The 19455-nt window shown below is 40.2% G+C and overlaps 1 protein-coding gene and 3 long non-coding RNA genes across 7 annotated transcripts; 1 reads left to right on the plus strand and 3 right to left on the minus strand.

Moving 5' to 3' along the window:
* Positions 1–3469: 3469 nt before the first annotated feature.
* LOC134619482 (uncharacterized) lies at positions 3470–5587 on the minus strand. 2 transcript variants are annotated; one of them, XR_010091991.1, is made up of 4 exons: positions 5469–5587; positions 5005–5163; positions 4870–4923; positions 3470–4042 (listed from the first exon to the last, which is right to left on the minus strand). It is a non-coding gene; the product is annotated as an uncharacterized LOC134619482 (long non-coding RNA). The 2 variants fall into 2 exon arrangements; XR_010091990.1 differs by having other exon boundaries at positions 4870–4926.
* Positions 5588–6596: 1009 nt separating this feature from the next.
* On the minus strand, positions 6597–9183 carry LOC134619050 (uncharacterized). Its single transcript, XR_010091955.1, has 3 exons — positions 9130–9183; positions 7537–7607; positions 6597–7434 (listed from the first exon to the last, which is right to left on the minus strand). It is a non-coding gene; the product is annotated as an uncharacterized LOC134619050 (long non-coding RNA).
* A 2061-nt stretch (positions 9184–11244) lies between these two features.
* Positions 11245–19102, plus strand: LOC134618390 (P2Y purinoceptor 1-like). Its single transcript, XM_063463762.2, has 2 exons — positions 11245–11414; positions 18175–19102. Exons 1-2 carry the CDS (start codon positions 11245–11247, stop codon positions 19100–19102), a joined length of 1098 nt encoding a protein of 365 aa, XP_063319832.2.
* On the minus strand, positions 13376–15751 carry LOC134619567 (uncharacterized). 3 transcript variants are annotated; one of them, XR_010573393.1, is made up of 4 exons: positions 14880–15051; positions 14634–14796; positions 14322–14514; positions 13376–13406 (listed from the first exon to the last, which is right to left on the minus strand). It is a non-coding gene; the product is annotated as an uncharacterized LOC134619567 (long non-coding RNA). The 3 variants fall into 3 exon arrangements; XR_010573394.1 differs by lacking the exon at positions 13376–13406 and adding an exon at positions 15700–15751 and having other exon boundaries at positions 14131–14514; positions 14880–15005; XR_010573392.1 differs by lacking the exon at positions 13376–13406 and having other exon boundaries at positions 14131–14514.
* Positions 19103–19455: the final 353 nt, after the last annotated feature.

Below are 19455 nucleotides of genomic sequence, written 5' to 3' on the forward strand. Positions count from 1 at the left end.
TAAAATTAAAACTTTAACAATTATGTTTTACAGTGTTAGTCAGTAAGTGACTGGCTGCTCCTGTATGGGATTAGAATGATGCCACCTTATCCCATAGTCCAGCCAATAATGCGATTCACATTCGTATATACGCAGTGTTGGGAAGGTTACTTTTAAAATGTATTCCATTACAGATTACAGAATACATGCCCCAAAATGTATTCTGTAATCTGTATTCCGTTACATTACTCAATGAGAGTAACGTATTCTGAATATTTTGGATTACTTAATATATTATCATGCTTTTTACAACTACGTGAATGTACTATTGCTGTGATTTATTACTGTTACTGAAGGTCCGCGGCTCCTAACCATAGTAAAGGGACCTCTGGCTAATACGGCGGGTTCCGTGTCGGGCTCGTAGCCGAAAACTAGCTTTACTTTGTTGTCTGGGTCAACTTTTCTTGCGAGAGACAAAGAGAGACGTTGAAAGGCTGCTCCAACGGAACTTATTGTTTCGGAGGAAAACACGAGCACAGCGTACAGTCGAGTCTTAATAGCGTACTTACAACTGGGCTCATCAGGCACTCTTTTTGGCTGCAGTGGTTATTATTATATTTACATGCTTCCAGCTCCCGTTTTTGCTCGATGACAACTCGTACTTTTCCACTCTCCTTTTTCTCCCTCCTCGCACTCACAGACACATAACGAGTATGGCAGTCCATTCTCCCTGCAGCACGGACTACGCTGCCCATGAGGCAACATTCTTTAGAGCTATACCTGTAGCATTCTGCCTATTAGCTTAGCACAACAACAACAACAAAAAGGAGCTCTCTCACCTAGGAAACACGCAGAGAGAAAGAGAGCGTCACCCTGTAACCATGGCAACCGTAACGCTGCCGCATGGAACAACAGAACGTAGCTGTCAAACAAAACCCAAACAGTCCTGACCCGCGACAATATGAAACAGGAAAGTACCGCCGTGTAATCCATTTATTTCAACAAAGTAACTGTATTCTAAATACCACCTTTTTAAACGGTAACTGTAACGGAATACAGTTACTCATATTTTGTATTTTAAATACGTAACGGCGGTACATGTATTCCGTTACTCCCCAACACTGTATATATAACCAACGTCGTTGACAGGCTATGACAGCGTCCTTATGTGCCGACACCGGTGTTTTAGCTAGCAAAGCGGCGTGGCTGATGTGGAGTGAAGCCACGTTAATGACAACGTGTACAACCATTGGAGATGTGCTTCATTCTCTTAATTATCACTCCCCTTCTTCTAACAGTTTTGGCACAAGTGGTTAGACAAATATGTATATATACCTTTATGTATGTTTTGTTTCCTATTCTATTTGCCTTGTATTCTGTGAATGACTAAAACCTGGTGGAATGCATTTACTCTTTTGGTTTAAAACTCATTCTCCTTATCTTGTATGCAAGATGTCATTGTTATTCCTTGTTATTGCTCTGTATTAGCTTCACTAGCTATTAGTCTTTAACTAATGATATTATGGATCTGAAATAAATGTAATTTAATCCTTGAAAATTGCATTATTCCAACCCCTTACAACAACAACTTTCACTTTAAGGATAGATCAGGACAGAGCACTGGCAGATTAGTATAATTTATGCCATATTTAGTATTTTAGTAGTATCATACCGTATTTTTCGCACTTTTCAAGAAACTCAGCCTTTAATCAAGAGTTTTGTCAAAATGGAGGATGAATCCAGATTGAGATGAGTGAGTTTTTGGTCCTCCTCAGATAACTCGTGGTCTTGTGTGTCTGCAAAATGTTTTGACTCCCCTGGTTTACCTCCTTGTAAAGGATTTCCCTGCTCAGCTCAGGCAGCTGGTCCAGCAGTCTTGTCAGATGTTTAGTTGTCCGACTCTGTCAAGCAGTAGCATCACGCCTCTGGCACAAATTACACAAATTACGCTTTCTCAATCACAGCTGAGTTTAAAGACTGCATTATGTATTTCATTTTATATCATTCTTTTAACTATTATTCTCTCTTTTTTTTGAATAACACTTTTAACAAAAAGGTCTACATACATTCTTTTATACACACACTTCACACTCAATCTACCTTCAAGCCTGTAAAGTTTATTGTGTTTATTGCTGACACAGAGTTCAGATGTATATGCAATGTATTTTGTAGTGGCAACCTTTGTTTTGTTTTCTTTTTTGTTATTGGTCAGTTTAAAATCTTGGACACTTAAGAATTGTTGTGCAAAATATTGGAAGCATACATCCTCAGATTTAAAACGACCTTCACTGACCTTATTTGCCATAGCTGGTATAAAGGGCTGTTGCTTCATTTGTCCTTTTGTTCACCAGATTGTTTCATCATCTTCTGTTCTAATAATATCCAAACTTCCAGTTTCTACTACATAATCATAGTTCTTCTTGACCTTTAAGTTCCTGTGAAAGATTTAACTTGTTTCTGTTCTGTCATGTGCCAGCTTGTAGCTCTGTGTTCTGTAGAAAACCTTTGGATTACCTGTCTGCTATATAGCCACTGTGAAATTTAGGTGGATTCCTCTGATGCACATTTCATGGCCATTATGAATAGACTTTTCAATATTTACCAGTTGTTATCTACTGCACCTAAGCTTTGTCATTAATAATTAGCATAGCTTATTACTGGGAACTGCTAAAGAGGTATCATATTATCCTGTAAACTGTAAACCTTGTCCTGAACAGCATGTTCAGATATTTTTCTGTCCATCTAGGATGGTGGGGGAAGCTATTAGCTATAGTGTTTAACTGTAGGTACATTTTATGTAAGATTCTGGTTTGCTTATTTGGTAAGGAATGTTTACTTCCTGCCATTTATGGGCTCACATATGCTTGTATATGGTGGATCATTAAAGAGGTTAAGCCATATGCGGAGTGAGGGGAGATGACCCTTTTATGACCACCAGGAAGTCACACATACAAACACATACAAACACACACAAACACACATGCACTCATGTGCTCGGACATACACACACACACACACACACACACATACGGGTGTATGTGGTATGGCGGGACTATACTACGTCAATCCGCCCGGCGGTGGTTTACGGGGACTACCGTTTCCAGAGGACTTAGAGCCAAGGGAGCGAGCTTAAAGTGTTCGAAAAAATCTGAAAAAAATTTGGGTCACTTCAGACCTAATACACTCCCTATAGAAGTCTAGATACACTGATACACACCAACCAGACTCTATTGTGTTTTGTGGAGACATTGTCCACTTGACAACGATGTGTTTTATGAGGTCCAAAAAAACCAATATCGGGACTTTAAAGGGACAATGATGTCATTATTAAATAGCTCATCATTACCATGAATACACATCTGACAGGACACAGGATTACTGGGACATCATTTTATTAGTGTTCTTGGATCTGAACATTAATTTTAACCATAAAATTAATGGATCTGAACATTAATTTTAACCATAAATAAAAAAGAAATCTAACCCTAACCCTAACCCTATGGACAAAAATGCCCACGCTAACCACAGAAATATAAAAATATAGAAGTTTAAAGGTAAATATTAAGGGGAGAAAATATGCATTTATATTTTTTTATTTTAAATATAACCTGTCAAAAAAAATATATTAAAATAAGAACCTGTCAAAAAAACTAAATAAATTAAATAAAAAAATTATGAAATACAAACTACTTCTGTAATTAACAAGAACTTTTTTTAAACAGAACATCAGGCAGCCTGCTGCACAATAACTCAGTTTTAACAACAGTTTGGCCATCTGACCAAGATGTAAAACCACATCTGGCTAAACAGTTATTTTAGTTCATTTTTTTCTGCCTTTTTGCAGTTAATCCTCTGTTTCTTACAAAATCTCTTATGTTTTGAACTGTTCTTCCTGCCAACATCGGATCTTCTACCAATTTGCAATGACTGCATTCATTTTTGGTGGCCAGTTTCCCTTCGTTTATGTGGTCTTTAAAATGCCTCATCACTGCAGCAACCTCAGCCTTGGACCACATGTTTTTGGGAGCTCTTCGGGAATTGTGGGATTGAGCAGCATTTTTATCTGGAAGATATATAAAGTAGTAGTAGTTAAAACAAACAAACCAAACAAAAAAAAAAACCCAAAAATCATTTGCTTGTAAAAAGAATGGATGCTACCCTGTCCTAACTTCTGAAATGTGTTGGTACCATCAATATCAAAACGAGCTAAAATTCTCTTTGAAAATTTATCAAATTTCTAAAATGAGACAACATTTAGTGTTCCACTGTGAATAAAAGACTGAATAAAAAGTTGAATAAAAGTCTCTTGATGCATGCTCAATCATCCAGGTAAGTAAATCCCAAAACGTTGATTCTGTTAATCTGGATGTAGCGTTTTCAGTGGGAGAAACATTTTGTCACTCATCCAAGTGACTTTTTGCCACCACTCTGCAGTTTGCCATATGTTGCAAAGTGATGAAACAATAGATGATGAACAATTCAAGAACCTTAAAGCACAAACATCTAAGTGACGAAACATTTCTCCCACTGAAAAAACTACGTTCAGATGAACAGAATCAACCTTTTTACTTACTTAACTGGATAATGAGAATGCATCATGCAAGCACCATAGTATGTCCCATGAAGTAGTCTGTAGACAGGCCTCACCCAGTCATTAAATTGTTTGTCAGCTATACAATTACCCTTGAGCTTCTGAGAATAATAGACTATGCATAATGGCTGTGATGTGACGATTCCGTCAAATCCCTAGAATTAAAGCAGGAAGTCTACTTTAACACATATGGATATTGTTTGATTTTAAAATCCATTGTGGTGGTGTAGAGAGACAGAATTGCAACGCAATTACAAAGAACGTGTCCATAAGCTTAGAGAACCAACTGCACCCCTTACCTTCAGAGGGAGCAGCAGTCTCACTTGCTGCAGGCATTATGAGTGGTTCTTCATCTGCTGATTACACAATTTGATTAAGTTTTAATATTTGTAACAAACATTTTATCCACAGAAACCAAGCTAGTGGTAACTTACCACAATCTACAGTGTCTTGGAGCTGCGCTGTGTTTGTGGAATCAGCTACTGCATGTACAGGCTCACTGGTGCCACACGCCGACATTGTGAGTGCTGTGTCATCATCATCTGATTCACTCTCACTGTCCTTTGTTTCAGCATCACTTAATGCAATTTCATCTGAGAAATTGTGGGAAAAAAAAACCCAACACAAACACAAACCCCCCAAAAACCTCACATTAACAACGAGATGACAAAATACAGAACAAATACTGGAAATTATACTTTTTCCACAGTACATAGTTTTACTATTTAAGGCCACCACTCTGCAGTTTGCCAAATGTTGCAAAGTGATGAAACAACAGACTTCAAGAACCTTAAATCATGGACATTTAACAGAATGGTCTGTGCTTTTAGGTTTTAATTCTGTTGATAAAGCATAATATTCAACTACTGCCCTAATATTTGCTCCTTTCAATACAAACCTTCAATTTCGATCTCATCCAGTGATTTCCCCTGGATCTGGGAAAGATGTCCTTTTTCCAGTGTTAAAAGCAGTTTGGAAATCTTGGCCAGCTGTGTTGTGGGAACTGGTAATCTGTAGAATTCGCGGTGAGCGCGGATATCATGACCCAGGAAATCTGCAACCTGATCAAGTTCATTGTTTTTCAAATTAAGGACTTGTGAGAGTGTGGCAACATGTTTTCTGAGCTGTGTCGATCTTAGATACTCAGGGTGCTTTGCTCCACACTGGTGTGCATGAACACGCAAGGAGTCCATTCCTCTGTAATGACTCATTGATCGGGGTCTTGCAAAGAGGTAGATATTAGTGGCACAAATACCACAGTCAGGCCTCCTACTAACCAGTAGTGACAGAGCATCCAGAATGCTTGGTGTTAGCAGAACTGGAACATTTCTGTCCCTTTTTCCCATTATTTCTATTCTACAGAAATAGTTACAGAGTCTCTGTTCCATTTCTGAGAGCCCCATGGAAACATCTGTGTGGAGTGCCGTTTTGTCTCTTTCAAGAAAACTTTTGAGGCGCATTTTTGAAACCTCTCCAGAACGTCTTCGATTGAACACAATGATTTGTGAGAGTGTAACTTGTGCAAGTTGGGCATAATTCTGAGCTGTGGCTTCGTTCTCCAAGCTGCAAAAGGCACTTTCTGCAGATTTTTGAAGGTAGTGATGGAGAATCCGAACATCTTCTGTAAAGGGCAATGTTGATGGCTTGTTAAACTTTGCCTCACTCAATGTGTTCAAGGCACGGTGAGACACCATCTCGGACCATTTGGAGACATACAACTTCTTGAACGCATCAGTGGACTTGATTAGGGCTTCATCCTCTGTCATGAGGGCACGACAATGGATAATGTCAGACATTTTATGCAGTGTATGTCCCAGTTTCAGCGCAAGGCTTGGAGTTTTGTATGACAGTGTCTCTTCATCAAAACCTGAAACTTTCTTTACTGCTTGCACAACTCTCTGGAAGTTAGCAGGCTTAATAGCTTCTTCGATGTTATGCACTGAGAATTCTGTACGCAGACACAACAACAAACGTCCCGCTTCACGAAGCTTCTGTCGTATATAATCATACTTAGTAGGATCTTGTCCATGTTTATTGTAGAGGGACTGGGCAAACTGAATAACAGTAAAGTCATTTCGCACAGCTGAGGCAATCTCATCTTGTTTCATAACAGCAAGAACCTTCCACACTCCACTTGACACCTGCGGATAACACTGAGACTCCAGAGTTAAAGCCAGGCCGAGTACTTTGGTTCTTCCAGGTTCTTTATCCGTGTCATCTTTTGGTTTGTTAGGACATCTGCGGACATGTCTCCAAAGATCCTTGCGAACATACATCCCTTGACAATAAAAGCAATGAGCAAACTTTCCCTCTACTGCTTTAATCTTGGGTCTTCTCTTCACTTTCAGTGGTCCCACTCCACCATGCAACACTGCAGCATTATGCTTAAAATTTCCCTTATTTCTCAATTTCTCTAACAGGCTTTTACGCTCGTTTGAGTCTCTAGGCAGGGAAAATGCATGCACAACATCAGGAGCTGTTTTGTGCGTTTTCAGGTGGCGGGAAATTTTAGCTTGTGGTTTGCCACAAAAATAGCAGTAATTTCTTTTACTTAAAGTCATTTTTTCTGATTCAGTTTCGCAAAGCTCACTTTTATCTTCTGGCTTGTCCTTTGTCAAGTTGTGGATTAAATTCGTTGAATCTGATTGTTCATGCGCTTTGGAGATGTCATCTTGGCATAGCAGACCTTTTGATGTGCTTGGCAATAATGAGATGTCTTCATCTGAATCTTCATCATATGACTCTGAATCTGGCACATATTCTTCTTCTGATATGCTGTGGTTGCCATCATCATCGCTTGATATTTGATCCAGAACTGAATGTGGCAATCCATCTTCCCCTGAATATTCAGAAATTTCTTCTTTCTGGAATGTAAGAATAAAAGTTATTTTAATTGATCAATACTTTAGACAGGTAAAAAAAATAAACTGAAAAAAAGTCAAGCCAAATATGAATGGGATACACACCTGTGTTGACTGGTGACAATTCTGATTTGACAATTTTGCAAGGCAGGATTTGTGCCAGACCCCTAAACAAACTGAAACACATTTTGATAGACTTCATTTAGCTTTGCAGTTCTATTTAAGTGAAGTAGTTTTTTGTCAAAGCATTGCAGTAATGTCAAATGCTGAAAAAAAACCAAAAAACAAACTGTTCACACTTAAGGATATTTTAATGACTACACATACACTGCTAACCCCCTCCCCCCCCCAAAAGGACATCCCAGATGTGAATGAATGAATTATTCTTATTAAATACTTTGTTCTTCAGGTAGTAGAATGGCATGAAAGTGTGTAGTTGAATGTGTGTGGCCTCCAGATGCCTGTATGACTTCCCTACAATGCCTGGGCATGCTCGGGATGAGGTGGCGGACGGTCTCCTGAAGGATCTCCTCCAAGACCCAGACTAAAGCATCCGCCAACCCCTGGACAGTTTGTGGTGGATGGAGTGAGACGCGATGTCCCAGATGTGCTCAATTGGATTCAGGTCTGGGGAACAGGCGGGCCAGTCCATAGCATCAATGCCTTTGTCATGGAGGAACTGCTGACATACTCCAGCCACATGAGGTCCAGTGTCATCTCGCATTAGGTGGACCCCAGGGCCAAACGCACTAGCATGTGGTCTCACAAAGTGTCCGAGGATCTCATCTTGTTACCTAATGACAGTCAGGCTCTCTGGCAGGCACAGAAATGCCACCCCACACCATTACTGACCCACTGCCAATATGATCATGCTGGAGGATGTTGCAGACAGCAGAACGTTCCCCACGGCATCTCCAGACTGTCACATGTGCTCAGTTTGAAACTCCTTTCAGCTGTGAGGAGCATAGGGTGCCAGTGCCGAAGTTGCCAAACTTTGTGTTTTCTGGCAAATGTCAAACGTCCTGCATGGTGTTGGGCTGCAAGCTCAATCCCCACCTGTGGACGCTGGACCCTCAAGCCATCTGACCATTTGAGCAGACAGATGCACATTTGTGGCCTGTTTGAGGTCATTTTGCAAGGCTCCTCTTGTTCCTCCTTGCACAAAGGTGGAGGTAGCGGTCCTGCTGCTGGGTTGTTGCCCTCCTATGGCCTACTCCACATCCAGGTAACACCTCCATGCTCTGGACACTACACTAACAGACACAGCAAACCTTCTTGCCACAGCTCACATTGATGTGCTACACTAGATGAGCTGCACTACCTGAGCCACTTGTGTGGGTTGTAGACTCTGTCTCATGCTACCACTAAAATGAAATCACCACCAGCATTCAAAAGTGACCATAACATCAGCCAGAAAGCATAGGTGCTGAGAAGTGGTCTGTGGAGTTACATCGCATTGTTTAAGTGTTCCCTTTATTATTTTGAGCAGTTTATGTTATGGAATGGGGAATTGAGGACAATCCCAAGTATACCATTTTTACAAGGTCCTGCACCAAAAAGGTAATACTACATTTCTTTAATTAGATGTGACCACCCACTGATTAAAAAGGGAGCAGTGTTCATTTCAGCTAGTCTTAACTTGTTGAACTCTATTAATGCTTTTTACTATATACTGTACCTATTCACTAAGTGTCTCACCTTTGCACTTATAGCCAAGCCACTTGAGGGAGGAAACCGGTCCCACACACTGAATGCACTTGTCCAAAGATGATATTATTGTGCACACCAGACGATGACTGTGACACTGTTAGCAAAATATTGCAACATTTACAGTCAGGTCCATAAATATTGGGACATCGACACAATTCTAACATTTTTGGCTCTATACACAACCACAATGGATTCCAAATGAAACGAACAAGATGTGCTTTAACTGCAGACTGCCAGCTTTTATTTGAGGGTATTTACATCCAAATCAGGTGAACAGTATAGGAATTATGACAGTTTGTATATGTGCCTCCCACTTCTTAAGGGACCAAAAGTAATGGGACAATTGGCTTCTCAGCTGTTCCATGGCCAGGTGTGTGTTATTCCCTCATTACCCCAATTACAATGAACAAATAAAAGGTCCAGAGTTCATTTCAAGTGTGCTGTTTGCTTTTTGAACCTGTTGCTGTCAACTGCCAGGATGAGATCCAAAGAGCTGTCACTACCAGTGAAGCAAGCCATCATTAGGCTGAAAAAACAAAACAAACCCATCAGAGAGATTGCAAAAACATCAGGCGTGGCCAAAACAACTGTTTAGAACATTCCCAAAAAGAAGGAACGCACTGGTGAGCTCAGCAACACCAAAAGACCCGGAAGACCACGGAACACAACTGTGGTGGATGACCAAAGAATCCTTTCCCTGGTGAAGAAAACACCCTTCACAACAGTTGGCCAGATCAAGAACACTCTCTAGGAGGTAGGTGTATGTGCGTCAGAGTCAACAATCAAGAGAAGACTCCACCAGTGTGAATACAGAGGGTTCACCACAAGATGTAAACCTTTGGTGAGCCCCAAAAACAGGCAGGCCAGATTAGAGTTTGCCAAATGACATCTGAAAAAGCCGTTGCAGTTCTGGAACAACATCCTATGGACAGATGAGACCAACATCAACTTGTACCAGAGTGATGGGAAGAGAAGAGTATGGAGAAGGAAAGGAACTGCTCATGATCCTAAGCATACCACCTCATCAGTGAAGCATTGTGGTGGAAGTGTCATGGCGTGGGCATGTATGGCTGCCAGTGGAACTGGTTCTCTTGTATTTATTGATGATGTGACTGCTGACAAAAGCAGCACAATGAATTCTGAAGTGTTTCGGGCAATATTATCTGCTCATATTCAGACAAATGCTTCAAAACTCATTGGACGGCGCTTCACAGTGCAGGTGGACAACAACCCAAAGCATACTGCAAAAGCAACCAAAGAGTTTTTGAAGGGAAAGAAGTGGACTGTTTTGCAATGGCCAAGTCAATCACCTGACCTGAATCCGATTGAGCATGTATTTCACTTGCTGAAGACAAAACTGAAGGGAAAATGCCCCAAGAACAAGCAGGAACTGAAGACTGTTGCAGTAGAGGCCTGGCAGAGCATCACCAGGGATGAAACCCGGCGTCTGGTGATGTCTATGTGTTCCAGACTTCAGGCTGTGATTGACTGTAAAGGATTTGCAACCAAGTATTAAAAAATGAATGTTTGATTTATGGTTCTTATTCTGTCCCATTACTTTTGGTCCCTCAAGAAGTGGGAGGCACATTTGCAAACTGTTGTAATTCCTACACCGTTCACCTGATATGGATGTAAATACCCTCAAATAAAAGCTGACACTCTGCAGTTAAAGCATGTCTTGTTCGTTTCATTTGGAATCCATTGTGGTGGTGTATGGAGCCAAAAATGTTAGAATTGTGTCGATGTCCCAATATTTATGGACCTGACTGTATTTGTTTTGGACAGTTGGAAAGGTGAGGTGTTTTCAATTCAGTTGCAGATATCAACTAATACACTTCATCCCAGTATAAAATTTGAAGGCAATCAACCTCTTCACTTTTTTCTACTGGAACCATTTTACTGGGATTAGGAGAATTGATTCTTTCACTTTGTTGTTATCTAGAATAGTTAATTGAGTTAAAACACTGCAACTTCTTAAAAACGGCACATGCATTCTTATCTGTGTGGAGTGGGTCAGAGTAAAAACCAAAAAACCAAAAACAAAATTAAAAAAAACAATCCTTCCTTATTTGCTTATCCTTGCGGCTGGAACCTATTCCAAATATGATGGGTGGACAGTGCCTCTCACCCGAGTTGTATCTGGGAACTACAGATTCCACCCAAAGACATGCAGTTAGTGGGGTTAGCTGGACTGGTAATTCTAAATTGCCCATAGGTGTGAGTGTGGTAGAGTCTGTCAGTGTGATACCCTGCGACAGCCTCTCACTCCAATTAACAACTGATTCCTTTGCAATCATCCATCCTCTTCCACTTATCCTTATCAGGATTGTGGGGTAGCAGGTTTGGGGCCTATACCAGCTACCATAGGGCAGTACAACCTGGACAGATCACCAGTTTAACATGGAAGGAGAAGCATTTGCATTCACACCAAAGGGCAGTTTTGAATCACCAGTTAACCTAACCCCATAAGCTACATCTTTGGACTGTGGGAAGAAGCCAGAGTACACAGCCAGAGAGAACCCATGCACTACAGCAGTAAAAAGTGCCTAAAACAAGTTAAGAAGTTGTATAGTACTATCTATCTTAATGTTCAAGCCTGAGTTTCAAACCATTTCAACATAGAAACAAAGCACATGTAGTCAGTTCTGCATGCTGTAGGTGAAACTGTCAAAAAATAAGAGAAGACCCCTCCTAAAACCAGAGTGCTGTCACCATGAAGCAAACTTTGACGGAGTCCCCCAATAACAGTGTGGTCCTCCTAAGTCACATTTGGGTGGTTAACACACACACACACTCAGATGCTATCCAGACTTGCACTTTGAAACAATGAAAAGGACCTACAAGCCACGGTCCATGTAAATCACATTACACCCAGGTGACTGCCAAACACACACACACACACACACAGCATCCATAAAGAATGATGATAGATTAAATTATTAGTTCATTAAGTGGTACACTGGATTATATTTACCCTTTCAGGCTCTGGATGTTTCAGGTCCAGATCATTGTTTGGAATGCAGTTTGGTTGCGGCTTTAGGCAGCTCACAGTCTTCTGAATCTGGCTTGTCTCAGTCTTCGTGTGTAACAGATAGAAAATGAAGACAAAAGAACAGTAATCTGACAATTACTAAAAATGCATCATTCAAGAGGATGAATAAACCATTTCACTATCGGCAAATAGCATAAGGGACACATCGTGCATGAGAAACATTCATTAAAATCTGTCCTAGGTCAATGTTACCTCTTCAGAATCTTGCGCTGAAGAAGAATGCATGGCTTCTGAGCCTTGCTGAGGCATTTCTTCATCATGATCCTGCAACAAAGAAAAGATGGCACAAAGATTAGGCCAAGTGCTCTTCTTGCAACAGTACTGGGCAGGCCTGTGCTTCTGTTTTTAATTTGCATGTGTGGGGGGACCTTTCCACTCAAGTGTTTTCTTCTGAAAAAATACTGGCTACAATAATTAACTACTGATTCCTTTGCAATCATCCATCCTCTTCCACTTATCCTTATCAGGATTGTGGGGTAGCAGGTTTGGGGCCTATACCAGCTACCATAGGGCAGTACAACCTGGACAGATCACCAGTTTAACATGGAAGGAGAAGCATTTGCATTCACACCAAAGGGCAGTTTTGAATCACCAGTTAACCTAACCCCATAAGCTACATCTTTGGACTGTGGGAAGAAGCCAGAGTACACAGCCAGAGAGAACCCATGCACTACAGCAGTAAAAAGTGCCTAAAACAAGTTAAGAAGTTGTATAGTACTATCTATCTTAATGTTCAAGCCTGAGTTTCAAACCATTTCAACATAGAAACAAAGCACATGCAGTCAGTTCTGCATGCTGTAGGTGAAACTGTCAAAAAATAAGAGAAGACCCCTCCTAAAACTAGAGTGATGTCACCATGAAGCAAACTTTGACGGAGTCCCCCAATAACAGTGTGGTCCTCCTAAGTCACATTTGGGTGGTTAACACACACACACACACTCAGATGCTATCCAGACTTGCACTTTGAAACAATGAAAAGGACCTACAAGCCACGGTCCATGTAAATCACATTACACCCAGGTGACTGCCAAACACACACACACAGCATCCATAAAGAATGATGATAGATTAAATTATTAGTTCATTAAGTGGTACACTGGATTATATTTACCCTTTCAGGCTCTGGATGTTTCAGGTCCAGGTCATTGTTTGGAATGCAGTTTGGTTGTGGCTTTAGGCAGCTCACAGTCTTCTGAATCTGGCTGGTCTCAGTCTTCGTGTGTAACAGATAGAAAATGAAAATACAGTGCATTTTTGAAGAGGTTTTTGAAACATTAAAGAAACTCTATGAGAATGATAAGTTTCAAGCTAATGTCTTTAAAATATTCACTGTCATGTATAGAGAATATAGAGAAAAATAGTCTGTGTGATTTCTTTAATCTTTTTTAAGCCATTGCTAAAGGAGTAAAACAATCACCTGTAGCAGCAACGAACTATCACTAGGGCCCATTTATCCCCGAGGGACAAAATTTAAACTGAATCTAACTAAAGAGGTTAGAATCACATTAAACATCAATCACTGTTAACATTTAGAAACCGAAAGCCATTTTTTATTTCTGCATACCTGCTGATATTTTTTTAGTGCTTTTAGAGGGCTCTGATGTGGCAGCAATCACAATTGCCTGTTTTCCATTAGTACCTACCCCGGTTTTTCCAGTAGGTTATAGTACCATGTAGTTTTTCAGTAACTACTGCACCAAGGTTCCAAGTGATCCAAAGTGATCAGAAAATTTGACATAGACAGACTGCCAACAGGTGGCTGGTCAATGGTGTCACTCGATAAGTTATGAGTGCGCCTCCTTCATGAAAATCCAAGCCATCATTTTTGAAACTCTGAAATGTTTGAAATGGCTACCAAAATTAACAGCATGATCCCTGAATTGAACACTAAAGTATAGACTGAGCAGCAGGCATTGTGTCACCTTGACATCCATGCTTGCTGTGGCATTTATATCACTGGATGCTCGGCTGCATTGCTATAGTGACCCCAGGCACAGTAGGTGATACTCAATTTCAATGGAAAACTAGATGCCCTAAGTCACGTTAAGCCAATTTGAGTAGGTACAAATGTAAAAATGGCTTACGGTATGCAATTTATCAGTTCCAAAAAGTACAATTGTAGAAATACCTTGCATCTCCAGGGCCAATCCGAGTCACCATAATTATAGTCTATTTCTTCGCCTGGACTTATGTCTCTGCTTGCAAATAAGCATAGATGGGGCTTTCCATTGATATTTAATATTTTCATCTTAGCACTTGGACTGATGTGGTTGTCGTTGACAAGTCTGCCTAATGACCCATCTTCTTGAGATGCATCCACACTGTGGGGTTAGGCAAAAAAGTATTAGCTTAACTAGTTTTTGTTAGGAAGCTTTTTTTTCATAAATCAAAAGCAAAGTGTAATTTAATCTTAATCAAACTACACTGATATAATACGCACCACCAGAGTTTTCCATCAAACTTGAATTCAAACATGAACACCTTCAGGCTGTCATGATAAACTCTGTGTCTCCGCTCACATTCGTCTTTTGTTATGAGTTTACCTCTGTATTCCAAAAGGAAGTCTCCTTTTTGGAATGGAACAGTCGTGAAAATGCCCCGACCTGAATTGCAGAGGCATACCAAGTGAGTGACAAAAGACAAAGTGACAAACTCCAAATCTAATCCAAACTAAAGACCAACTTACCTTTGAAGGCATTTATGTAGTGGATATCAAGTCCCAGTTTGTCCCTTCCAGCAGAAACATGACAGACTGCATCCTCCCGTGGAGGAATGCGTCTCCTTCGCATGTTCTCCTGTACGTTTTGATTGCCTGTATTACCAAAGCATATAAAGTATTACGATTATCGTCATCATTGTCATCATCATCAGTAGTAGTAGAACTAGCAGTAGTGTAGTTTACAGCATAAACACAGCTGACTTATTCATAGTCCTAATTTATGCCTTCTTTTAAAATGTTAAAGGCCTAGTTCTCAAAATGCGACATGTGACATTTCTGCAATGGCGACTGCAGAGAGTGATACAAGTACTGAGAAAGCTTAGGCATCAAAACTGTAAGAAGTTTTTTCTTCAGGCATATAAATAAATACACGATTAAATACACTTATACCCCTTGCTTTTATTTTAGGGCTGTTAGCAGAATGGACAGACATTGGACAAACTGCCCGAAATTAGATGACAGCGACATCAGGGATTTTGACTCAGACTGCGCTGGTTTAATTGTTAATCACGTTAGTCGCGATGTCGGCATTAACACGTTTAAGCCACATTAATGCTTTAACACCGAGTAAATCCTAACACGGGTTGGGCCGCTTTATCGCGTTGACGTGGTTAGTCATCAGCCCTATTTTATTTACTCAATGACAAACGCTGAGGCAGTTTTACTTCTTCAAAAACTAGCTAACAGTCCATAAAGCATATATTAAAGCAGTTTAATATAAGCCTGTGCACCTATAATTTCATATAGTATTAAAGTCATGGTGCATTTTACATTAAAAAAGGCTTACCTTTGTGCTTTTAATCAGTCTTCGTATTGCCGTCGACATGTACTTGTTAAAGGGCACGCGCGCGAAATCATTTCCGGTAGGTACCGCCTATATATATAGCCTACCAATCACAATGACTTCCGGCCGTGTGTATTGAAAATGTGTATTAAATTGTAGTACTTACACACATCCAGTCTAACTCGAAACGTCGCTGTGCAATAAACTGGAATACACAAAAATCAGGTGAGTGGTCTAGGTGGACTTTTAAGAAAATCAGAAAATCTTTTAATTATAGTTTAATAAATGAATTTACACTACAGTTTAAGCAAATACAGGTCAAAAGATAAATAATGACCTCAAAAGAAGTAGAAAAAATTATTATTTAGACACTTAAAAATGCATTTACAATTCATGTTTTAGGGGGACACATGAATACACAGCAAAAAGTCGAAATGTCCCTGTAGCCCAGGTACAGCGTCAGGTCAACTGTCCATCCATACCACATAGACGCACGCACACACACACACACACACACACACACACACAGGGTCTTAGCTTTTACGACACACCATATGGGTTTTACAATGAGGTGTAACTATTGTCACTGAATAAAAGGCTGCGAGGGGACGCTGATTTTTTGGAGTTGGCTCGGATCAGGTGAGGAGCATTAAGCTCCAAGATCCTGATCCGACCTGCTTCCCTTGCTAGTCAAAATGGATTGAGCCCTGATTGTCTTGCTTCGTTCATGGGGATAAGTCTCTGAGCTAGCGAGGTCTGCGAGTGCAGACCTAACATTTATTTGGTCCTTTGAGCCAGAGCCCAAAATCGCCCCCACCGAGGAGGGAGAGGACATACCAAAATCCGTCGAGAGCCAGGCTGCCTGGGGCGCCTGAAGAAAGCCCTGGAACGTGAATTCGAAGCCAGGCGGGTGAGAGTGTTTGAACTCCCCTCGGTGGATGACGATTGACAGGATCCAGAGACCGTCTCGCAAGTTAAAATGGACTGAGCTCTGATTGTCTTGCTTCGTTCATGGGGATAAGTCTCTGAGCTAGCAAGGCCTGCGAGTGCAGACCAAACAATAGCCTAGTTTAAAAAAAAATTATTATGATAAAGATAACTTTGATTTTTTCTTCAATGTACCTGAGCTCAAAGCTAAATCTATCCATAGGCTGTATTGAAAACACTGTATAAAGTATGCCCTTTGTAAATAAGATGAACACAATCATGATATATTATTTATATATCATGATTGTGTTATTGGTAGATAAAAACTAATTAATCTTATCTTTAGATCTAAAGGACACCTCCCAAACTTTTGTCTTAATCGTGGCTATTATTAGTTGTCTTCTAACAATCAGTGATTAATTAATTAATTAATACTTGAAGTAAATAAATGCATAGTTTATTAAATGTGTGCCTATCAGGTAAGTGTTATGAGAAATGTGAGTGGACTCAGAGAGCAGAACTCACAGAGACACAGAGTTGCGATGAAGGAACCGGGCAGGTTTACAGGCACTCCAGAAAGGACAATACTCCGACACTAGAGCTCTGTCGGGCAGCTTCTTAAGAACGCTTATGAAGAAAGTGTCTAATGAATGACAGGTGTGCCAGGTTTGGTGAACAGCTGCACATGCCTACCTATGCCAAAAAGGAGACACAGAAAAACACAGACAAAACACCACATTATTGGGTTTATTCAAACAAACCCCACTGAAGCAGAGACCAACCAACTGCAAACAAAGCAAGACAACACAGCGCTCTTTGTTGTTTCACCTGCAAGGGAAGTCTGGCCAGGGTCTTAGAATTATTCATCCTTCACCTGAACTCAGCCAGCTTCGAACCTCACTTCCCTTATGGCTCTTTTTATTAATAAAAAGCTGTTACACACAGTTCAGTTTCCCACATAACAGTTAAGGCAAGCATATATGAGCGAGTGTGTCTGTGTGTGTGTGTATGTATGTGTGTGTGTGTGTATATGTGGGTGTGTGTGTATGTGTGCCATCTCCTGTCACACCATACATGGCGCGACCTCTTCTCAAGTCGCTATATACAAAAATAGAAGTTAGCAGTCCAACTATTCTTAAAAAGAACAGGAACTTGTGGTTTCTAAAACTACGATGGAAACTTATAGCAAACAGACAGCTTCCTACATCTTATGTAGGCAACCTAATATGGAAGAAACATTTTATCAAAACACATACAAGCAATGGTTATATATATCTTAGCACAAATGACAAACTACTAAAAAAAATCAACTCTAATAACAAGCTGTTCTTGTGAACAAGCAAGGAAATGGATGCATGAGATTACGCACACGTATGTATCTCAGATCTCAAACTTGTTTCAGCACACAGGGTCACAAGCAGGAAGAACATGCACATCTGGTCTTATTTTATCCACTTCTTTCACTTTTAATTCCACCATAGAGGAGAGCAGTTGTGTGGACAACATGTTAGAAGACAGAATGAATACTACTGAATGGTTTCATTCAGTCTATGAACATGTAACTCTGCCTGCTATTTATACCTTTGTGTTCGTGATTGGTCTGGGAGCTAATGTATGGGGACTGAAGTCTCTGCTTCAGAAATGGAAAGGTCTTGGTTACATTAACGTGTTTCTTCTGAACCTTGGAATTGCCAATTTTTTGTTCCTGCCAACACTTCCATTTTTGTCGGCCTACTACTTTATGAAGAGTAAATGGATATTTGGAGATGCCTTCTGCAAGATCACAAGATTTTGCTTCAACTTGAATTTATACGGCAGCATTGGATTCCTCACCTGTATAAGTGTGTACAGGTACCTGGCTATTGTCCATCCACTGAAAGCGAAGGGAAGGATGACTGTCCATAATTCTGTGGCTATGTCAGTTTTGGTTTGGCTATTGGTGAGTGCTCAAAGTCTTCCAGACATGTTCTACCCCAAAAACTCAAAAAATAGAACTGAAAAATGTCACCATACCACCTCTTATGAGTATGTTGAGAATTACCTGAAATACAGTGTTGGCTGGACATTGACTGGGTTTGTTATGCCTTTCCTTATCTTTCTTGGCTGCTATGGACATGTGACTCTTGTTCTCTACCACAAAAATACCATTAATAAGGTGGTGAAACAAAGAAGCTTAAAGCTGATGTTCGTTTTGGTTTTGCTCTTCTCAGTTTGTTACATCCCCTACCATATTTTTACGAACCTCAACCTTTATTCAAGAGTTTTGATAAAACACAGGATGCGTCCAAAATGGAATGAGGGGGTCTTCTGTGCTCATCAGATAAGTCGTGGTCTTGTGTGTCTAAATAGTGTTTTGAACCCCCTGGTTTACCTCCATGTCATGGATATTCCTGCTCAGCTCCAACAGCTGCTTCAGCGGTTTCGTCAGACATTTACTCGTTTGTTTGTGTCAGAATACGGCAGTGTTCCCGTGGAATAAGCTGTAAGCACAACAATATCTTAACAGTAATTACTGACTTTGTCATTTAGAGTTGAGTGTAAAGACTGCTTTATGTATTATATTGTCTATACTATCTTTTTCTGGATAACAGTTTTAGCTCAAATGGATTTACAAATGTATATAAAAAGCTTTGTCTCTGTGTTTGTTGTTCTTCTGTTGCCTTGCATCGCTGAATACCTGAAATCCAGTAAATGCATTTTTCTCTTTTGGTTTAAAACACATTGTCCCTTTTTTGCAAGCAGGATTGTAATTGCTTCTAATCATGACATAATAATGTTGTATTTCTGAAATAAATGTAACTTAATCCTTAAAAACTGCATTATTTAAATCCT

This window comes from Pelmatolapia mariae, linkage group LG20 (assembly GCF_036321145.2).
Source record: "Pelmatolapia mariae isolate MD_Pm_ZW linkage group LG20, Pm_UMD_F_2, whole genome shotgun sequence".
Lineage (NCBI taxonomy): Eukaryota > Metazoa > Chordata > Actinopteri > Cichliformes > Cichlidae > Pelmatolapia > Pelmatolapia mariae.

What these genes read in the sequence shown, in the direction of transcription:
- LOC134618390 (XM_063463762.2), top strand. Translation starts at nt 11,245, where the DNA reads ATGATGGGTGGACAGTGCCTCTCACCCGAGTTGTATCTGGGAACTACA. An exon ending in GACAGCCTCTCACTCCAATT is followed by an intron (nt 11,415 to 18,174) that starts AACAACTGATTC and finishes TCATTCAGTCTA; the next exon opens with TGAACATGTAACTCTGCCTG.